The 22,659-nt window shown below is 44.8% G+C and overlaps 2 protein-coding genes and 1 pseudogene across 3 annotated transcripts; 2 read left to right on the top strand and 1 right to left on the bottom strand.

Moving 5' to 3' along the window:
• Positions 1-8,135: 8,135 nt before the first annotated feature.
• slc2a6 (solute carrier family 2 member 6) lies at positions 8,136-16,504 on the bottom strand (the record flags this gene model as incomplete). The annotated part of the gene is made up of 8 exons (XM_079519803.1): positions 8,136-8,440; positions 8,871-9,160; positions 9,315-9,490; positions 12,940-13,133; positions 13,517-13,616; positions 14,036-14,132; positions 15,677-15,948; positions 16,427-16,504. The coding sequence occupies 8 exons, from the start codon at positions 16,502-16,504 to the stop codon at positions 8,136-8,138; spliced, it is 1,512 nt and encodes a 503-aa protein (XP_079375929.1).
• Positions 10,622-11,473, top strand: LOC306936215 (protein phosphatase PTC7 homolog; annotated as a pseudogene). Its single transcript has one exon. The product of its transcript is annotated as a protein phosphatase PTC7 homolog (transcript).
• A 1,434-nt stretch (positions 16,505-17,938) lies between the features above and the next one.
• ptx4 (pentraxin 4, long) lies at positions 17,939-22,520 on the top strand. The gene is made up of 4 exons (XM_079521604.1): positions 17,939-18,077; positions 18,452-18,630; positions 19,188-20,254; positions 21,559-22,520. Exons 1-4 carry the CDS (start codon positions 17,943-17,945, stop codon positions 22,263-22,265), a joined length of 2,088 nt encoding a protein of 695 aa, XP_079377730.1. The 5' UTR covers positions 17,939-17,942; the 3' UTR covers positions 22,266-22,520.
• The last annotated feature ends 139 nt before the right edge of the window (positions 22,521-22,659 follow it).

Genomic DNA, 22,659 nt, shown 5'->3' with positions numbered 1-22,659 from the left:
TCTACAAGCATACCGCACATACCGACATACTTACCTACACCCTCAGACATTTCTGAGTCATTCTCTCATTTTCAAGTTTTGGTCAAGCCATTTACCCCAGGAATGTTTAAACCTCTATGGTTTAAACCAGGGGTTTTCTAGTGATTGTTTTGTCTGTAAGAATGCTTTAATGTCATATCTGCTGTATATTATATTGTGCGTCATGTCTCCTGCCCTTTCCTGTCTTGCCTTGCACTTAATTTGAAAAATTGTTGTAGTTTATGTCAAGCTGTTTTTCTGTTTTTCTTTGGGTTTCTTTTGTTGTCTTTGTTTTTGTCATGTTTTTTTTGTTTTTATTTATTTATATTTGATTTCTGTTCATTCATTATTTGGTGGATAAAAAAAAATTGAAATAAAAACAAAGGGCTTTTCAACTGATTGTGAACCAGGGACCACCACCCTGACTTAGAATCAACCCGGGGACCACTGTTGTGTTGGGTGGGGATATGGGCTAAGATTAGTGCTTTTTGTAAATTAACACTTGCTTTCCATCCCATGTGTATACAATACACCCCACTGTTTCTCAACCGTTGACTACTACTTGTAAAATGTCCTAATAATAACTCAACCAGACAATCCGGTGCACTTCCCCGTTCTTGAGATTCTAACAATTTCTTGAACTCCAACTTGTCAGTAAATTACTACATAAATCATTAAAACAAATCAACAAATCCTATACATTACTAAATACATGGTCAGGGACCACATGCAATACCTCCACGGACCACCAGTGGTCCACGGACCACCGGTTGAAAACCCATGGTTTAAACCCCTGGCAGGATGGACTCGATTTGATCTCTACTGGATGTTGGTTAACCTGAAACGTGTCACATCAGGTATCTATAAGACTTAAGACTCACTCATGAAATGGCAACCAGTCATTCAGTAATTCCCCTGTTCCAATTTGTTCCCTTTTTAGGAATGACCCTAACGTTTAATTATAGTATAATTTGTCCAGCAGCATCCTTCAGAAACTGGCATTCTATCTAGACCAGTTTCTTTTAGAATATGTAAATGTAGTGTAAGTGAAGAATTTAATCTAATGAGGAAAGACTCTGCTTACATGTTGTTGTAGTGTTCCAGTTTCACAGTTTTTGTGTCATCACTTCCAGTCTCACTTGTTTATCCTGTATCCTAGTGTATACATTTTCTCTCTTGATTGGATAAAATTGGTATTGTGACATTTTGAGTATACAGAGCTTTGTGTGTCTCTGGCTGGCCAATTATGTTTTACCTTTTACTTTTTCTCCCCAATGTAGGCATTATGCCAATTGATTCCTCGCCCCCGACACATTTCTGTGTTGTTACTGCTGTTGTAGGCTACCTGCCAGTGAGGAGCCCCCACCGGGAGGACATGGAGCCTTCGTCCTACTCCTTCCACCCAACACTCCCTGCTGACATGTTCCGCCCCAGCCCGTAGGATTACATGCAATGACCACCATCACTCTCCGAATATACAGTTCAACTCTAACTTATAGATGCCATAATAGGAGGTGGGTGGCCGGGGTACGGCACATGGAGGATGCCACTTGCAGGGGCCGTTTCCTACCCTGGGGGGAGGCCGGCCGGGGAACGAGTTTAGCGACCGTAAATCCAAATTGAATGTTCAAGGAGCCATGCTTGTTTGGTCATCGTTAAACTTGAATGGGGAGGAAGTTAAAAGTTCCAGGGCTGTTGAGCATTCCACTGTGTTGTGGGTGCTCTGCATAGTCGAATGCATTCTTACCCTGCATGACCCATTCAAACCAGGAAAGCACCAAAATGTGGAACGCCCTACCAACAGTCATTAAGACATGCAAATCCCCTGACTCCTTCAAAACCGCTCTCAAAGGGCACCTACGGACGGCTGCAATTCGAAACTGGCCTCCGTAAAATCTGAATCCCCCCCCCCCCCCCCCCACCGCCCACCCCCTTTTTCCCCTTACTGTATATGTTTCTTGTCCCTTTTTACCTCCCTTATGATGAATTCCTGTTCTGTTCTTTGACAAGTGTCTATTTGTACGTCTCTAAATGTTTTGATGAATTGAACAAGGTGGACCCTCTTGTAAACAAGTGTAATGCTTAATTGGGTCGTCCACTCACAGTTAACAGTCTTTGTATTGAGTTTGTGCTTGAAATGTACTGTAATTCTGCAAACTGTTAATAAATATTTCAATCAATCAATCAATCAATCAGCATTGGGTCATTTTAGCAGATATACAAGGCTATGCTGTTTTTTTCTTCTTCTCATTATTGTGAAAATTTGTGCAAATGTCTGAATACATAAATTCTTTACAAACATGTTTTACTGAAATCTTGGCTTCTGGGCGTGCCTGTAACAACATAGGCTATAGACTGCGCATGCATAAAGTGAATGGCAGATCGAGTGGCAAATCGAGTGACAAAGTGAGTGACAACGTGGTTGGGGGGGGGGGGGGGGGGGGGGGTGATCCTTGACATGAAACAAGTTTGAGAACCATGCACTGATATAGCAACATAGGTTTCCAGAAAACTGTTAAGATGTAGAAGGCATTTGTAGAATCAGCCTCAGGTCAAGCGACTGCGACTTGCACTTTAAAACAAAACGCCTGCGACCTCCGAGGCTACTTGAACTACTGAACTTCCTTTACTTAGTCCTGTAATATCCTGAGAGTGTTCATTTAAATATGACAGTGTACAAATCGAAGAAAATGAATACAAAACAACTCGCCCCTTTACCAACTCACCCCGGGCGTACAGCTGGCGGAACAGCGCGGCCTGGTATTCCTAAAGTAATCTAAGTAAATTATGCTTAAACGGTTAAACCTAACCTTATTCCTAACCTTAACCTCAGTAAAACTATGCCTAAACCTAACCCTATTCATAAACTTAACCCCAGTAAAACTATATGCCTAACCCTAAACTTATTTCTAACCTTATTCTCAGTAAAACAAAATAAAGTATACAAGAACCGCCGCACCGAGCTGTCGGCGTGAGGTCGGCGGAAAAAGCTGGGGCGAGATGGAATTGGGGCGACCGTACCTGTTACCAAGAACATTACCCAAATGTGTTTGTGTTTCCAATCAAAGGTGTTATAGAGAGAGACGGAGGCTGTGTCCTCTGTCCTCCTCCACCCACAACACCCCTCTCACCAGACGACACACGTAGACGTATGTGCTCTACTAAAGTAACAAGGTGTGTGTGTGAGATTACTTATAGAGATTATTTATAGGGTAATGGCTGTGGCTGTGATGTCACCTGTGATGTCACGTGTGTGTGTGTGTGTGTGTGTGTGTGTGTGTGTGTGTGTGTGTGTGTGTGTGTGTGTGTGTGTGTGTGTGTGTGTGTGTGTGTGTGTGTGTGTGTGTGTGTGTGTGTGTGTGTGTGTGTGTGTGTGTGTGTGTGTGTGTGTGTGTGTGTGTGTGTGTGTGTGTGCGTGCGAGTATGTTTCGTCAGGCCTGATGAACAACATTCCAGAGCGCAGAACAATCCTTCTCCACAAAGCCTGTGAGGTTCCTGTCTGTGCGTGCGTGCGTGCGTGTGTTGTTTAAGTAAGGGAGGGTGGGATGACTTATATCCTCTTCATTACAGCAGTATATTATTTATCTCTAATATCAGTTTATATTCTCAGAGACGTACAGTTTGATCCTGACTGGGTTGGTTCAAGACGGAGACACAACGGAGACAGCGATTCTTTCACGCAAATAATGTAATCATTTCTTGTTTTAAAGCTGTCCACTGTCCATCTGTCTGTCTGTCTGCCTGTATGTCTGTCACAGGGTTCAGGGGTTACAGCAGCTCATCCTTTGATGTGAGAGACAGGTTATAAACATTGCATAATATGAACAGTGTTGTGTATATTCGTACGTCTCTAAATGTTTTGATGAATTGAAAATGGTGGGCCCTATTGTAAACAAGTGTAATGCTTTATGGTGTCGTCCACTCACTGTTAACAGTTTTTGTATTGAGTTGTACTTGAAATGTACTGTAATTCTGCAAACTGTTAATAAATCAATCAATCAATCAATCAAAGTCTATATTGTGTTGTGCTGTAATATGCTAATGTTCTTTGTGTGTTTCATGTTGAGCAGGCGAGTATCCCTCTGACGAGTATCCCTCTGGAACAAATAAGGTGTAATCCGATCTAATGTATAGCCTTAAAATCATTATTATATTGTGGGCCTTGGTTTTATGTTTGAATAAATGATAGCCCTTACACACACTGCAAATGGTTCCAGTATTCAACCTGGGAACCCATCTGCAAATATATAAGAAAACAGTTTTTACTTTGAATCTTTCTATATGGCACCGCCCAATTTCCCGTGTAGAGACCGAATGTCGGCCCGTTCACATTTCCTCCTCTTCCGGTGGTGCTCCTTTGTTTTCATCCCTTGTAATAACAACTCTACACGTTGCCGACAGATTCAGCTGCGGGGCTCTGAATCTGTCTTGAGAGATTATACAGTATCAGACATGTTGGCAGTGGAGGCCTTTTTTAGGACGTGAAAAACACAGCAGTGGTTACCTGGGTGACAGTGTTCATTTTGTCGACTAAAAGCTGACGAAAAATGCTTGTCGGCTCACTCGCCTGCCTTTTTTCACTACTAAAAACTAAATAAAAACTAAAACTATGTCTAAATATATCTGAAAATGTTTCGTCTTTCATACCAGGGACCCCTAGAAGAGAAGATTTGTGTGTAAAGAAAAAAGAAAAAAAAAGGAAAAGAAAAATAATAAAAACATTTCCAAACATTTTCGATATTTTTAAAAAAGTTACAAAAATAGCAGATGTACAAGCTAGCAGCCTGTGGTTATGATTGTGACACTATACTACTTTTGCTGCGGACCGAAAAAGTTAAGATAAAATGACATGACTGGTCAGTCGTGTACAGTATACTACTATACACCATATCAGTGTACACAGTATACACTTTATAATATATGTCATATCAGTGTACAGCAGTATACACTTCATAAATCATAATATATATCATATCAGTGTACAGTACAGTATACACTTCATAGCCATGTCAAATTCAGTTTTAGATTTTATCGGTTTCACTTCAAATAGCTGTTTATGTTGTAAATCAAGTTAATTTTAGTAAAAGGGCCTTATCAGTCATCAAATGACTTTACAAACCGGAATCCACGTGGGTGGTAATTATCATAGATGTAGCTTGACTAGACAGCATTCCCCCCCCCCCCCCCCCCCCCCTCCTCTCCCTCACACACACACACACACACACACACACACGCGCACACACGCACACACACACACACACACACAGCCTGAGGAGTTGCCTATAACACATCTTCCTGTAGTGCTCATGTGTTTTCAGAGCAGAGCGTTTGTAGGTGCAGTAGAGTCGACTAGCCTGGCTAAATAAGTCATACTCGTATCACATTGTAATCCGCCGAAGGCAATTTTTTTGGCCAGTGGCAGATTCACGTCTGGCTTATTAGCCAGGCTACAGTAGACGACATTACTTCAGAAGGCATCCTGTCTGACGTCTTGACAAATGGTTCCCTGTGGTTTAATTCAAGGTCAAAAAGTGTAAGATGTTTGTAGCCGTTTGTAGACTCAACTATTTATATAGCTCATGTAACATGACCAGGTCAAAGTGCTGTACAGGTAAAAGAAATCAAAGCGAACAACGCAATATAAACAGTCCCCTATATGCCCATATATGGAGTTCTTTGTCAGGCATGAATATGTAGTCTATGCAGATGTCAGAACAATCATTGTGATGTCAGAACAGGTCAGCTCCATTTATGGACCCTGGGCAGGGGCCCGGTCCAGAGCCTGGGCAGAGAGAGGCCCTTTGTTGGTGGTTCTGGACAACCGGCTATCTCGACACCGGGCACTGCATTCCCTGCATGTGGGGGTGTGGAACGCATGTGTCGAATTTGAAGTCAAGTCGTGGGGTGAACGGTTCTCGAGTTACGTGGATTACAGACGTACGTGAGTACACACTGAGACTTGGTGCATGTATATATAATTGCTGTCAGGCACAAACCTTGTATCTTCCTATTTCAACTTGTTTGTTTTGTTGTAAATTAATGGTGCATATGATGCGTATGATGTAACTTGTATACATGTACAAGCAAGGCAAATGGCTTCTTGGTTAGAGTGGGTGACAATGTTATCACACGTAAAGATGAAATTACCTACCTAGGTTCCACCCTGGAGGCTAATCTTTCCAGTGATAAAATGGTCACCAATGTACTCAAAAAAGTCAACCAAAGAACACGATTCCTTTACAGGATCTCCTCACTGGTCAACAAAAACACCTTGAAGACCTTAACAGGAGCCCTCGTACAAGGTTTCTTTGACTATGCATGCACCTCCTGGTACCACAGCACCTCAAAGGCCCTTAAAACTAGGCTCCAGACTTCCCAAAACAAACTGGTCAGGCTCCTACTTGGCCTCACCCTCCGAACCCACCTCACCCCTGCCCACTTTGACACACCACCGAGATACCCATGTACCTAGATACTTCCTTAATGTTAACGAAGTCCACACCCACAACACCAGAGGGAGTGCAACGAACCATGTACAACCCAGATTCGGCACAAACAAGGGACTAAATTATTTTCGCTCCTATGCCACCAAAATGTGGAACGCCCTACCAACAGTCATTAAGACATGCAAATCCCTTGACTCCTTCAAAACCGCTCTAAAAGGGCACCTACGGATGGCTGCAATTCGAAACTGGCCCCCGTAAAATCTGAATCCCCCCCACCCCCCCTTTTTCCCTCACTGTATGTTTATTTTCCCTTTTTACCTCCTTTATGATGAATTCATGATCTGTTCTGTTCTTTGACTATATAGAAGTGTCTATTTGTACGTCTCTAAATGTTTTGATGAATTGAACATGGTGGACCCTCTTGTAAACAAGTGTAATGCTTAATTGGGTCGTCCACTCACAGTTAACAGCCTTTGTATTGAGTTTGTGCTTGAAATGTACTGTAATTCTGCAAACTGTTATATAATATTTCAATCAATCAAAAACCTATACAAGCTCTTGTAGATTTAGATCTAGAATTTGGGCATATTATGAGGTTTTCACATGACAGCGAAGATATTATCAGAACGAGGTTTTACTAAATCCAACAACCGTCAGTACACGTGACGCAGGCTGTACATTACAGTCCACATTCCCTATTCTAACGTAGCAGTACAGCGCTTGTCAATCAAAAGACCTATCATTCACACCAGCGGGACAGGCGATGACTCTTACGCAAGCTTGAAATCGGGAGTGTCCCGACAAAGTAATTCTCAGAACAGTGCATCCCGGAAATAAGGCATCGAGTCAGTCATTTTTATCTGTACTTTTATTGATGGTGATGTAGATATTTCACATGTGTTGCCTTTTTTGGTTTTCGTTTTGAACAGTCAGTATTACATTTCAATATGCAGTAAGTATAGGCACTAGGCCTGTACCAAGGGTATAAGGCAGGAAAAGGAGCCAAAGGGACAATCCGACAATGTAAATTATAAAACAAATAGTTAAAAACGTATATGTAGAGGAAAATGTGCACAGTGAAATACACACACACACACACACACACACACACACACACACACACACACACACACACACACACACACACACACACACACACACACACACTGTTTCATTGTCTTGTATACCTGTCATGTATGTTTATGTTCATGCATAAAGCAATTAGGTCTTGACGAGCCAACTCCTTGAAGATTCCTGCCATAATACTCATAGCAGCCATTATGACAACAGGATCATTATGTTTTGTTGTGACAGTATAATGCAGAGGTTGTTACTGTACCTCTTTAGATTGTATGCGGGGTGTGGCCCACGCACGCACGCACGCACGCACGCACGCACACACACACACTTGATCTTAGGTCACACCCTACCTGAGAAAGCAGTATAGAATCCATCCATCCCTAATCTTCATCACCTGTCATCCATCATTCATCTATTTTATATATTTTGATTTAGTCTTAATCTTTTGAATAACACACCATTGTATTGGTCCTATTTAGTCTTCTGAAAACCTTAGTCTTTATAGTCAACAAAATTAACACTGTTTTTTGGTGGTGGCAATCCAGGTCCTTGAATTGAAACGTTGTGAGAACCACTGCTTTATGCTGCCACTTACTGGAGGATGGTGAAACTGCGTCCTGTCCTAAAGTAATTTTCGATCTCCTCCAGGGAGCGTCCGCGGGTCTCTGGGACGCAGACGGCCGTGAAGAGCAGACAGAGCACACACACCACGGTGAAGGCCAGGTAGGGAACGTACAGGCCGTATTCGTGCAGCAGGTGTGGGAAGGCGCGCGTGAGCACGAAGGCCGTGAGCCAGCTCACCGCCACGCACAGACCCGAGGCCACGCCCCTGGCGACCAGCGGTAACACCTCTGACATCAGCAGCCACGTGATTGGCCCCCAGCCCAGGGCATAACCTATAGGAGACACAGCAACATGGTGACAGATGTTTCTCTTAATATACAGGTCAGTGGTTCAATGTTGAGCTTGGGCCCGGGCTGGCCTAGCGGTCCGGGAACCTAGGCTGGTAGTGGCAATCCAGCGTGTGGCGGGTTCAAGTCCCGATCCCGACGACCTTTGCGCGACCTCTTCCCCCCCAGAACCATAGAGTAGAGAGCCATAGAGAGAGAGCACGTAAAATTAAACCAAATGGACCATTTGGTTTCATTTTACGCGCTCTCTCTCTAGAGTTAAAGATCTATAAGGGTCCATTTGGTTACCAACTCTCCATCATTTAGCTGGGGACCACCTGGAAACACCTCAACCAGTGGTCCCCGGACCACTGGTTGAAAACCACTGAGCTAAAACATGGAGTGTCATCACAGACTTGTGACTATATATACTCACCAAATATAAACAGCATGGTGCAGATGAGTGGAACGAGGCTTGGTGCACTGGGGTCTGAAGTGATGCCCAGCAGTGCATTGTGGGAGCTGTGGTCCAGAGTGAACCCGGTGAGGTTGTTGGACGGAGGAGGACAGGGTGTGGCGTGGGAGTACATGGTCAGCGTCAGACTGGACAGGAACATCAGCAGGCTTGAGGCGTACAAAAGGGCTTTACGTCCAACTTTGTCCATCAGGCTGGCTGCCACGACAACGGAGAGGAGTCGGACCGCCCCTACAATGGCAGTATCAAACCTGATGGTAACACACAGCAACAATTGTTCAGTCTTGAGAAGAGAAGAGAAGAGAAGAGAAGAGAAGAGAAGAGAAGAGAAGAGAAGAGAAGAGAAGAGAAGAGAAGAGAAGAGAAGAGAAGAGAAGAGAAGAGAAGAGAAGAGAAGAGTCCTACTTGGGTTCCAGAGCCACCTTGCTCTGAGAGAAGATGGGCTGGAGGTAAACCAGGACCGGGGTGATGCCTGTCATCTGCTGCAGGAAACGCATCAGCACTGCGATGACGATTGGTTTGTAGTAGATGGGTGTGGCCAGCTCAGACCATGTGACTCTGCCCTGCGTGTTGATGCTGTGCTGTACACATGGCAGACAGAAGACATGTGTACACTAACATCTGTAACATCTGTACACATGGCAGACAGAAGACATGTGTACACTAACATCTGTAACATCTGTACACATGGCAGACAGAAGACATGTGTACACTAACATCTGTAACATCTGTACACATGGCAGACAGAAGACATGTGTACACTAACATCTGTAACATCTGTACACATGACAGACAGAAGACATGTGTACACACTAACATCTGTAACATCTGTACACATAGCAGACAGAAGACATGTGTACACTGTACACTAACCCACATATACTGGACTAGACTAGAGGGTTTTGTTAACCTTACGAATGAATGGTGCTTAACTGAAAAGATTGAAAGATATTTAAGATGTATCCATTCCAAAGGTCCTCATAATAATAATAATAATAATAATAATAATAAAACTTTATTTATATAGCACCTTTTCAAATTTTCATTACAAAGTGCTTTACAACAACAAATCAAATATACAGCAGAAGACATTTAAAAATAAAAATAAAATTAGGAATTGGGAGTGAAAGCTAATCTATAAAAGTGTGTTTTTAAAAGGGATTTAAAAGAGGACACTGATTCAGCACGCTTGATATGTAGGGGCAGTGTGTTCCAAAGTATTGGCGCTATGGCGCTCATGTCAGTCAGTCCGTCACGCCTTGTGACACGCTCCCTATATGGCCGTCTCCATATAAGATCACGTGCACTGACTTAATCTAACCCTGAATAGCCATACATGGAGAAGACTGGATCATCACCTAGATCTGCATATACTGTATGGAGCCGGCCAGCAATACTGTACATCTGACTTCAAACCTCAAACCCTTAGATGTTCTTATATGGAGCTGACCTGTTCTAACATTCCATATGTTGAACTCCCCACCCGTCCTTCCTCTTTGATGCCCGGCAGTCGCGCCCGGCAGCCGTCGAAAACTAGAGTTCTCAACAGGCCCGAAAATACCTGGGCCCCCTAACTGGGGCCCTAACTGTATATATTTCTTGCTTATTGTTAATCGCTCTGGATTAAGAGCATCTGCTAAATGCCTAAATTGTAGGCCGATGTCCGTTTGGAACAATGCCCGTTGAGAATGCATGCTCATTGGTAACACAGGATGTTACCAATGCGCCTGTGTTCTCATGACAGACACACCACCAGATCTGTCTACAGCCTCATCACAGCCAGTTCTGGGTACGGGAAGAAGCTTGGCAAGGGCAAGAAGACCTTGAAGAAAGAGATGTGCTATGGGGACGATGCCTATTTCATAGCACAAAATAGATCTGCCAGTGTCTTGGGCATAGCAGATGGCGTCGGTGGTTGGCGCGCCCACGGCATCGACCCCTCCCTGTTCTCTGCCACTCTGATGAGGACATGCGAGCGACTGGTGAAGGAAGACCAGTTCACGCCCGCTAACCCAGTGGGCATCCTCTCCTCTGCGTACGAAGAGCTCCGGAAGAGAAAAGTCCCCCTGCTGGGCAGCAGCACAGCCTGCATCGTAGTTCTAGAACGGGGGAGTCGACGTCTGCACACGTGTAACCTCGTCGACTCTGGATTCCTGGTGGTGCGAGGGGGAGAGGTGGTGCACAGGTCGAAAGCGCAAGTGCGCGGCTTCAACGCTCCCTTGCAGCTGTGCGTTGCTTCCCCGGGGGGAAGCAGGCCCAAAGCAGCCGACAGCTCCTCTTTTGATGTTGAGCTCGGTGACGTGATCCTCACTGCCACCGATGGCCTCTTTGACAACATGCCAGATGACATGATTCTGCAGGAGCTCAAGAAACTCGACACCGCCGACTATGACGGCATCTTGCGGACTGCACAGAGCATTGCTAAGCAGGCTCATGCCCTGGCCTATAACCGCAACTAAATGTCCCCATTTGCAGAGGAAGCCCATGCCAATGGCCTGAGTTGGAGAGGAGGGAAACCAGACGATATTACGGTGCTGCTGTCCGTTGTGGTTGGATACAGATAGCGATCGACCTCACTCGGCACACGCATTGCAGCAGAGGCCCCGAGGGAGTGTGGTGCCTTCCGTCAAGTCGGTTGGATCAGCATTATTTTATTTTTATGTTTTTTGCATTTTGTCTCAGTTCGTGTACAAAATACGCAGCCCTGGTACTTGAGTCAAAGTATACTGTAGATTAGAATACTCCTGCATGGTCAAATATTACTCAACTATATGTGAATGTTGCTCAGTCAAATTGTACTTAAGTACATGGATTTCTGGAGTACATTACAAATTTACAATGCCAGACATTTAAAAAAAATAATAATAATAGCGATAATAGCAGATCTGCAAGCACGTCCACCTTATAAAATATAATTCACATTATATTTGAAATAGGGCTTGAGTGGTTAATTGAGCAAATTTGAGACGAGTATACTGTAAGGGGGTCAAGGCAGGGTCAGAATAAATTATGGACTTAGATGGTTATTCGTCTCAACTGCTCAATTCATAAAGTACCTTTTCCCGTCCTAGAAATGTAGTAGTAGAGTTAAATACAATATTATGTATTTGAAATTGAAATATAAAGTACCTTTACTCAAGTATACAGTACTCAATTAGCTAATGGCTGGGACGCCAGTGCCAGCCAGTTGTGTTCTTATAATATAAAGGCTAATGTGAATTAATAGCAGCATTTGCCTGCAGATATCTATAATGCAAGTCTCTCTGTGTGTGTGTGTGTGTGTGTGTGTGTGTACGTGCTGTGTGTACGTGCGTACGTGCCTACGTGTGTACGTCTGAAATCCACGTAAACTCGAAAACCGTTCGCCCCAACGACTTCAAATTCGACACACACGTTCCACACCCCCACAGGGAGCGCAGTGCCCGGTGTCGAGTCCGTCGGATAGCCGGTTGTCCAGAACCATCACAAAAGCCTCTGCCCGGGCTCTGGACCTGATCTCCATATATGGAGCTGGCCTGTTCTGACATCACAAATCACAATGATGTTCTGACATCTGGATATAGACTCCATATTTGGGCATGCCTGCCAAAGAACTTCATATAGGCATAAAAAAGGGACACAGACATAATAACTGGGTGGGCACAGACACAACTGCAGGTGGGGCATGTATTTACAACTTGCATCGTTCCAAGTAGGCCAATGCCCAATGGGCAGCGCTCTAGTTTTTATAAAGCCTAATTTCCTTAAAACTTTAACTAGTGTCAAGCTATGAAGTTGCAAAGGGAAAACAGCACCATCTAAAGTCACAGATCACAGAATATTCAGGCCCATTTTCTCCACATTTCTGCAAGACATATATTAGCTATACCTACAGTATAAGCCATATCTCCAAATATGAACAACCAATATGTCAATTTGAAGCTATGATTCATGGCTATCATTCATGACAAAACAATAAAAAAATCCAATGACCTCACTTTGTCAAGGTGGGTCACAAATGTACTTTGTTACTGTCCACCACGTGCTTCACCTGCATGATGGCGAGCTCTGCGTTAGTGTCGTAGTGTTTCCCTCTGAGCCAGCGGAGGGCCTTCTCAGCCTCCTGGTGTCTCCCCAGGGAGAGCAGTCTTCTGGGAGAGCGGGGCATGAACACCATCAACACCACCATCAGTAATGTTGGCACTTCCCCTGCTATCGCTAGCCAGCGCCACGGCAACACCAGACCTGCAAACACATACATAGGGATGGGCAATTCATTGGTCATCACATCGGTATCGGACGATATGGGCAATTATTATTGAACATGTTTATGTTGGGATATGGGCCAACATTTCAATAACGGTGCATTGCTTTTTCCAAAATCAGTGTTTATAAGTCTTTTTTCAGAATGGACAAAATTATTATAATGTTTTAATACAGAATGATATAGTTATAACGGTTATTGGCCATAACAGCAATTAATTATATCGGATATCGATATCAGCCAAAATGTCTCATTGGTGTTTGCGTGGCAAAAGGTGAGTTTGTAGATAGGCTATTGTCATGGAGCAGAACCGTCGTACGGTCACTGCGATGGATACATGTTTTATTGGGTTCCAACTTCCTACCGAGGGAATAGAGAGCCAGAGCTCCAAACACGGCAGTGATCTGAGGACAGGATCCCAGGGCTCCTCTTACAGCTGGATAGGATATCTCTGAGATGTACACCTGAGATGCGCGCGCACGCACGCACGCACGCACGCACGCACGCACACGCACACGCACACGCACACGCACACGCACACACACACACACAGAGGTGTGAGATAAATATACAAACAGAGACACATACATCACATAAGCCCCTTTTCCGCCAAAATAACTTTGGTTCTATATATAGAACTGGTTCCGTTCTAGATTCTTGGAACCATGGTTCTTTCACGGAACCGGCGGCCATGGTTTGGTTCCAGTTTTTAACCAACTATTATGGTTCTGAACCAACTCATTTTTAGCGGAAACACTCATTCAATATTAGGCGGGAAAAAATAACCAAACTGGCTCAACCCCAGTGGAAAAGGGGCCTATAGAGTAATGCACTTGATGATGTGCAGGTGGTTATAACGAGTTGTGTAACTATGGTAACCTACAGGTATGGAGGCAGCGGTCATCCCTCCAGCAACACCTGTCAGAAAGCGTCCCACGTGGAGCATCCACCTGTCTGCTGCTCCACCCATCAGCATGTACCTGACACACACACACACACACACCCACACACACACACACACACACACACCAGGCCAATGTGAAAAGGGTGGCATTTCTTCTTACGCCTTGGATGGCAATTGGATGATTTGAGGCATTTTGTTCCAAAAATGTGTTTTGCAAAAATCCACCTATTGGTGGCGCTATAACAGGCCAATGTGAAAAGGGTGGTATATATTCCTCAGCCTAGTAGGATAAAAGTCTGTGAAAGATTTCACGTAAATTGCACGCTGCGTTCATGATTTGAGGCATTTTGTTCCAAAAATGTGTTTTGCAAAAATCCACCTGTTGGTAGTGCTATAACAGGCCAATATGAAAAGGGTGGGATATGTCCATTCTTTCAATTCATTCAGAATTTGAATCCGTCTCTGCTTGAGGATGTGTGAGGTCTGCTGGACTTTTGATTTAAAAGTAGCCTACCGGTATACTGTGATTGGATTGCTGTGATGTAATGCGGATTATGGATGTCGTGTACTTATGATTGTTTATAGGATGTTGTGTACCGTTTTGTCTGTTTTTGTCTGCCTTTTATTTTTCAACTTTTATTGATCCTGTATTTAAGGTTTGTTTGTCTTGTTTTCTGTTGTCCTTTTTCTTTGGGGTGAAAATTCAATGTGTTTATTCTTGTACGTTATACTTGTGGGGTTTGTTAAGAGAAGCTGTTAATGCCACCATTTATTATTTTTCAACTCCAGTATCTCAATAATGCTTCTGTGAAAAAACCAATAAACAAAGTTATAAAAAAAAGGGTGGGATATATTCCTCAGCCTAGTAGGAAAGTCCGTGAAAGATTTCACGTAAATTGCACACTGCGTTCATGATTTGAGTCTTTTTGTTCAAAACGGGCCAATCCTGCAAACTTTGAAAACCAATGTTAGCCAATTAGGATGGAATATGAAATATCGGACAGATCCGGCTTGAACACATGACTATAGAGATAGTGTGTAACGATTTGCGGGACTCTGTTTTGGAAAATGTGGGGCAGAGATTCATCGTTGGCATCCAGGGAGTGTGTGCAAAATTTGGCATCGACCGGGTTAACAGTGCCGGAGATTAGCTGTACACAGACGGACGGACATGGACACACACACGGACGGAGTGCAAAACATACTCTCTCCCCATGCCTTCAGGCCTGGTGGAGACAATGAAAAGGTGTAACACAGAAACCTGTGGCCTGTAGAATGATGTTACCATAGGTGCGTGTCGCTGTTTGATGACGTTGAGTAGAATGGTCCTAATGGGCAAAAGGGGTGACTGAAATGTGCCTGAATAATGCGTTTTATATTAACTGTACAATCGTATCGTACTGTACGATAATAAGCCTAGACCAAAGGCAGAGTACTTATGAATAGTCTGGGGCAAGTTGGGAGGCAAGTGGAGTGCTGGTAAGCTTGATCCTATAGCAAACAGACACCATGTCGACCCTATTCTGATTCTGGTAGTGGCTGTGGGATAATAATGACAAAGTAAAAAACTCACATCAGATATGGTAACACGCACATGCACACACACACGGACGCACTCACCCTATGGTAGAGGGCACCGCTGACGTCATGATGCTCAGCTTGCGTCCAATCACATCGTTGAGCACCATGGCGCCCAGGCCTCCGGCCGCCGCTCCCAGCATGAAGAGGGAGCCGAACCAGGCCCCCTGCTCCGTGTCCATCCTGAGGCGGGGGTCCGTGGAGGCGTCCTCCAGCGTGGGCAGCACAGGGGATGGGTAGACCAGCGCGTAGCCGAAGTTGAAGTTCCCCAGGACGGCCGTGAACACGGCCAGGAAGAGCCTGGACTTACTGATCTATTCAGCAGTGGTGGAAAAAAGTACTTACATGTCTTACAATACTTTACAATACTGCAACGTAGAAAAGAAAAGTGAAAGTCTGGAATTCAAAATCTACTTGAGAAAAAGTACAAATATATTGGTGGCAAATTGTACTTAAAGTACCAAAAGTTTAAAAAGAAATTGCAGATCTACAAGCAAGTATATCATATATCACAGTATGTCGTCACTCGTCGAGTCGTCAATTAAAACTTCTGGGAACTCGGATTAGTCATCAATCAATAATCATTAATCATCTCATCTTGACCTTAACAGTCACCTGAGGCTAAATGTTGGCTACCCCCCTGCTAATTAGCAGAACTGATAAAGCCTCTCAGATGAAAGGCAATGCAACCTTCCAATTTAGTGTATTTGGTTTATCTATCTATCTATCTATCTATCTACCGGTATCTATCTATCTACAAATGACAGGGAATTAATGTGAAATGACACTGACCTTAGTTTGAGCTGCTGTGCTTCCTCTGTCCAACAGTGGTGTCTTCTCTTCAGCATCTGCTGCAGCACTTCCATCCATGACTCTACTAATGGTTTAACTGGTCTCACAGCCTGTAGCTCAAAGTAAACTCAGTCTGACAGAGGACATCTAGATGTGATGTTATTGATAAGAAGAGATCCTAAATGTTGCAAACCACACATTTGCAGGGGACAAAAAGCAGAAGGGTGTTTAGGGGAAGGTGAATAACGGCATTCCCAGATTGAGTCATATCAACACTCAAAGCAGAAGTGGAAGAGAATCCAAGACCTGCTTTCGAATGTGACTTCGTCAAAGCGGTACAGGCTGCTTCTCCAGCAACCCACGCATCATGAAGTTTAGCCCAGATTACTTCATATTGGTTTTGTTACACAGCCAACACACCGGATTTGAACTCTAGTTCAACTAAAGTTATCTCATGAGTCCTGACACTCCTATGGTCAAGACCATAGGTTTTATTATTTAGATTCCCATCAATTCCCCCATGACAATAAGCAGTGACACGTAAAATCTCTCAGGCTGAAACCTGGCTCTTGTAGGTGGCCGGCCATTGGGATAAGATGCGATGTACAGCAAACAATAACAGATGTAGTAAGGGTCCGCAGCCAGAGTCCATGGACGCGGCAGTTGGGGGTTCTGTACTCAGAGGGAGAGGAGGAGAAAGGAGCTCAGTGAATCAGGAGAAAGGCCCCAGCAGTCTAGCTTGTATAGAATCATAGCCTCGGTCCCAGGCTTACTTATCTGCGAGGGCTACTCTGTCTGAAGCAGCCCTAACTAAGCCAAACATTAAAATGTACTCTTAAACGTAGAGAGGGTGTCTGTCTGCCTGCCGGACAGGAGTCCACAGGACAGGAGTCTGATGTGACTCCTATCATGTTGGAGAGAGAAAATTACATGAAAGAAGAGAGAGAGAGAGAGAGAGCATGACAAATAATGAAATAGACAGAAAGAGGGAGAAAGGGGAGAGAGAAAAGAGATGGACGAGATAGAAAATGATTCAGAAAATAGGAAAAACTGACAAACTTAAAGTGCAAGGGCGAAAGAGAAGTGAGAGAGTGAACAGAAAAAGAGAGAGATGGAGAACCTGTTAAACTCATCTTTGCTCCCTGGTGGCGGTTGATTATGGAAAGTGTGTTTTGTTTTGTGTGTGCATGCACGTACGCGCGTGCAAAATCATGCATGTGTGGGTGTGTATAGGCATGCTTGCGTACTAGTTTATAGTGAGAGTGCATTTTGTGGGCATCTATCTGAGTGTGTGTGTGTGTGTGTGTGTGTGTGTGTGTGTGTGTGTGTGTGTGTGTGCGTGTGCGTGTGCGTGTGCGTGTGCGTGCATGCACGCTTGTGGGTGTATTAAGTGTTTTTCTACCAAGCCCGGCCCATGTAACGTGTATTATATCTGCTGTTGGTTCACTCCCCTCCAGAGTTCCATACAAGGAACCCAGACCCCCATTCCGCTTTCTCCCCGCACAGCAGCAGCACCATGGCAGGCCTCAGACCCAGCCAGTGGTCCCTGGTCCTGGTTCATATGCTTCTTGTACAGCTCAGAGTGCAGGCAAGAGCCCAACTGGATCTCAGGACCTCTGTGTATCAGAAACTACGGAGACTAGATGAACAGGTATGCCTAAGTGTGGATGCAAGGTTTCCTTTTTTTTTTAAATGGCTTTCGGCTTTATTTTATTATTTTTTGTAGAGGGATAGATACAAAGTGGGCTGACAGGAAATGGGGAGAGAGATGGGGGGGGGGGGGGGGTGACATGCAGTAAAGGCCATCAGGATTGGGAGTCGAACCCGCGGCACACTGCCAGACTGGATTACCAGCCAAGGTGCCTGGACCACTGAGCCACGGACCAGGGATGCAAGCTTGATTTATTTTTTATATACTATGACCACAAAATGTGTGCTAAGAATGTTATTTAGACGGTTGACACACTGATGTCTAAATTATAGTAATCATATTATCATAATAATCAAACAGAGGCTCTGTCTCAGTTCCAGCAGTTCCGAGCGATGACCCAGGCCCGTTTGGACCTGCTGGCTCTGAACCAGAACTACAGCTTGTCTGTAGGCTTAGAGAGCCGGGTCCAGTTCCTTGCAGACCAGTACCACAAGATCTCCAAGGATGTGGATGGTCTCAAGCACACCACCGCTCAGGAAATGGAGGTTCTCAGGTTGGTACGAGGTTGAGAGGGTTGAGAGGGTTTGGTGTCAAATGAGTTTATCAAAAATATATTTTGCATAAAGAATATGTATATGCACACAGAATAACTCTTCCCTACTTCCTTCACAGGTGTTACCGATGATACTAATTAAGGCTCTGTTCCATTTCATGTGCAGTTGTTCTCAAACGTTTTTAATTTCAAGGACCCCCATAACTCAAATGAGAGTGTGCAAATGGAACCAAATGGACCCGAAATGGATTTCCTTACGGGTCCATTTGGTTCCATTTGTACACTCTCAGAGTTACACACCCATACGGTCCGGGCCATTTGGAACCCACTCAAGGACATTTGGAGACCAACTGGTGTTTCAGAATGGAACAGAGCCTTCATTACTCATTCGTATCAGCGGTAACCGGTAACACCTGTGGAGGAAGTAGGGAAGGGGCCCAAGTTCTTTCCAAAATGGCATGTGTGCATAGAGCCCATTTGCTTGAAGTGTATGTTTATGACTTTTGTAAAATAACTGATTGATCTGCATTGATTTATCTTGATTAAACGCCCATAAGGGAATGGCGCAGGAAGCTGGAGAAGAAGAGTAAGCGAATGGAAGGTCGCCTGGCCACGTTAGAGAACACCCTGAGGGACTACATACGCCGTCATGCCCAGAAACAGAAACCTGATGGGGGTCTTAAACTATCCAACCTCACCCTGGAGCTCCAAAGCCAGGAGGGAAGACTGGCCTTCCTCGAATCCCAACGAGAAGAGCTGCTGGATGGGTTGCGGGAGCTGAAGGCGTCCCTGAACAAACAGGAGGTGCGGATGAGCCAGCTACAGGGGAGCGTCGGGGAGGTCCTGCAGGGGAATGTTGAGGTGACCTCCAGGAGACCAGGGAGGAACCGAAACCCCTTCACTTCCAATCTGACACCCCAGGAAGACTATGAACCACGCAGCAGGAGCCAGACTTCAAGAGGAAGAAGACCTGATCAGATGAGCTCTAGTGTCCTGGATAGACAAACACAACCCAGGCTTCAAGATGACCGCTACGTCCATTCACACCCAGTAGCTCCAGCTGGACAAAGCCGGCCTCAGCCTGAGGCCCATAACTCCCGCTCTCAAGGTTCTAGGTTTCAACCTCTGTCTTACTCCCAGCCCCAACATCAGCATCATCCACAGGCACAGCCACACCATTCACCACAGCAGCAGCACCACCGGCCTGTGGCCTATTCCCAAATTCAGATCCAACATCAGACCCAGACAACATCAGAGTCCTACACACGCCCCCTACATTCATACCCCCAATCACCTGATAATCGTAATTATCAACAACAGCCTCACAATCAGCCTCAAACCCAGCCCAGACACTCTGGCGACAGACAGACAAGGCCCAGGCCAAAGGGTCAACTGCCACAACCACAGCTGTACCCCAACTTGAAGCCGCAACCGCATGACTCTGACCTCCACACTCATCCCCAACCTGAGCACTACTATCCCCAGGTGAATGAGGGGAGGGGAGGAGAGGAGGAACCGGCTGCAAAGGAAGTGAAGACAGACTCTTCAGAGATCCAGAGCTATCTCCGCCTTCCTGTGAGGCACAATATCCCAGGACAGCATGTCCCCAAGAAGGAGGCAACCAGTGAGTACAGCTCCTTCCCAGCCTCTAGTAGTTGTGGTTATTAACACTGGTACTTGGACTCTTGGGAGACATTCACATTCATATTCTTTAAAAACTGTCAAAGAAAGGTTTATAGCCATTATTAGAATCACGGGCCATAACCTAACACATGTTGATTTGCAAATATACCTACGTATATGTCAGGAGGTAACTATATAAGTTCATTAAGCCTATGGACAACATAAAGGGAGCATTGTTTTATTCGTATTTCAAACACAGACCAGGTTTTGTTTCCAGAGAGCTTTGTGTGTACCAGAACAATTTAGTTACAAGGCACTGCATAGAAACATAGAAATTCCCTTTTAGGGTAGGTATACCTCACAAAAAACATGCAGTAATCCTGGTCTCTAAACTGCCTCCCCCAGGCCAGCCGGGGCGCCTGATGGAGGGGAAAGGAACTGGTTGGAATAACATGTTCCCTCCACGCGTTATGTCCAACCAGGGAAACTCCCCCCTGTCAGATGTAAAGGAGCGACTTGGACACTCATGCATGAAGGAAGAAATGAGTTCAAGTCCGTTGCTCTCCCAGGGTTGGCGGAGGGTGTGTAGAGCCCAGGATCACATTAGATAATTGACAAAAAAAATGGAAAATTAAAAAATGGGTTACAAACTCGTGGGATAAAAATTATGAAAAAAAACAAGAAATTCCCCTTTCAGCTCTCATTCTAATTAAGGTAAATGTTATTAAGGTAAATGAGATGAGCAGATATCATTGTAACTCGCCGCTGACATGACCATAACTCTCATATAGCTTAACACAGCCGCCCACTCATTTGCTGACGCACAAGGGAGAACGTTACACACTGTAAGAAAGAAAGAAAGAAAGAAAGAAAGAAAGAAAGAAAGAAAGAAAGAAAGAAAGAAAGAAAGAAAGTGTGTTGTCATCTGTAGAATCCATTTACTCTCCCCCTTAATGCTAAATTAACTTATATCAACAAACTCTAACCGTCCACAGGGTATCCTGTTGTGGGATAAAATCTACACCTTGTTCCTATTCACTGCAGGTTCTAACTAAATAAAGTCTAACAACTTCATCTCTCCTGTCCCTTACCATTATACCTAATCAAGCACGAATGCATTAATTTCAGAGATCTAATAGAGATAAACATGACACCTGTGGGCCGTGCATGAGTTTTAGAGCAGTCGTTTGTAGATAGGCCAAGGTAGACAAGACAGACTGATTAGATTCTTATCTCACTCTGTCTGCTTTGTCTCTGTCTTTGTCTCTGTCTCGCTGTCTCTCTCTGTCTCTCTCATTTTCTCAGTCTGTAATGTGGACTCCATACTCTTTTTTCCCTTCGCCTCGGCTGAGAACTACGTCACGTTTTCCCGGAGTTTCCCGGCCCTCCCAGAGCTCTCTGTGTGCCTTTGGCTCAGTGTGGCGGCAGGGCATGTTGGAACCCTGCTCTCCTACGCCACGGACGACAACGACAACCAGCTGGTTCTGTTTGGACGAAACTCCACTTCCTCGTCTTCATCATCACATTCTTCTTCATTGTCGTCATCGTCACCTTCCTCATCCTCACATTCCACCTCCCAATCCTACCCCTCCCACTCTTCGTCTCCCTCCATGTTCTCACCCTCCTCGTCCTCCGTGACCCTGCACTTTGTCGTCGGAGACCCCGTGTACCGGCGGCTCCCGGTGGGCTCCCTCCTGGACGGCGACTGGCACCACCTCTGTCTCGTCTGGTCCTCCATCCAGGGACGTTACTGGCACTACACCGACCGACGCCTCACCTCCTCGGGGTCAAACTTCCAGAAGGGCTGGGAGGTCCCCGGAGGAGGCTCGGTGGTGCTGGGGCAAGAGCAGGACACGGTGGGCGGAGGGTTCGACCCAGCAGAGGGGTTCGTGGGGCGCATGGCAGGGTTCCGGCTTTGGGAGCGGGTGCTGAGCCCCAAGGAGGTGGAAGGGGTGGCAGCAGGGTGGGGGGTGCCCAGAGGGGTGGTGCTCGGTATGCACGACATAGAGTAAGTACACGGAGAAGTGAAACTGAAGCAGGTCGCGTGCGAGTGTTTGGAACTCTGTGTCTGATTTTATATATAGAAAACAGAGGATTTAAAATAAAGTGTTTCACTGCAAATTAAAAGTTTTTGACAGTTGAACGTTTTACTGTAAAAACATTATTATAAGATGATGTGCAACTTTACTAGTAACACATGATATACTATACTAATCTTTATGTGCTTTTAAACTTTTGCTTTATAATTTTTCATGTTGAAATAAACCTCTAAATCAAATTATAATTCAGGCCATGATTTATTTCTTGTGTATGATGTTTATAACATAATATTAGCCTTGGATCAAGACTGTCATAGATTTATTTCATAATTTACTGACTGATACATAAATCTCAGTATAGATAAAA

This window comes from Electrona antarctica (genome assembly GCF_951216825.1).
Source record: "Electrona antarctica genome assembly, chromosome: 14".
Classification (NCBI taxonomy): domain Eukaryota; kingdom Metazoa; phylum Chordata; class Actinopteri; order Myctophiformes; family Myctophidae; genus Electrona; species Electrona antarctica.
This window is presented reverse-complemented; position numbering and strand designations above follow the sequence as displayed.

Bases quoted from the DNA above. Each gene is read 5' to 3' on its own strand.
- ptx4 (XM_079521604.1), top strand. From the start codon at position 17,943: ATGGCAGGCCTCAGACCCAGCCAGTGGTCCCTGGTCCTGGTTCATATG. The intron at 18,078-18,451 runs GTATGCCTAAGT...GCTCTGTCTCAG, and splicing joins TACGGAGACTAGATGAACAG to TTCCAGCAGTTCCGAGCGAT. The intron at 20,255-21,558 runs GTGAGTACAGCT...TCATTTTCTCAG, and splicing joins CCCCAAGAAGGAGGCAACCA to TCTGTAATGTGGACTCCATA.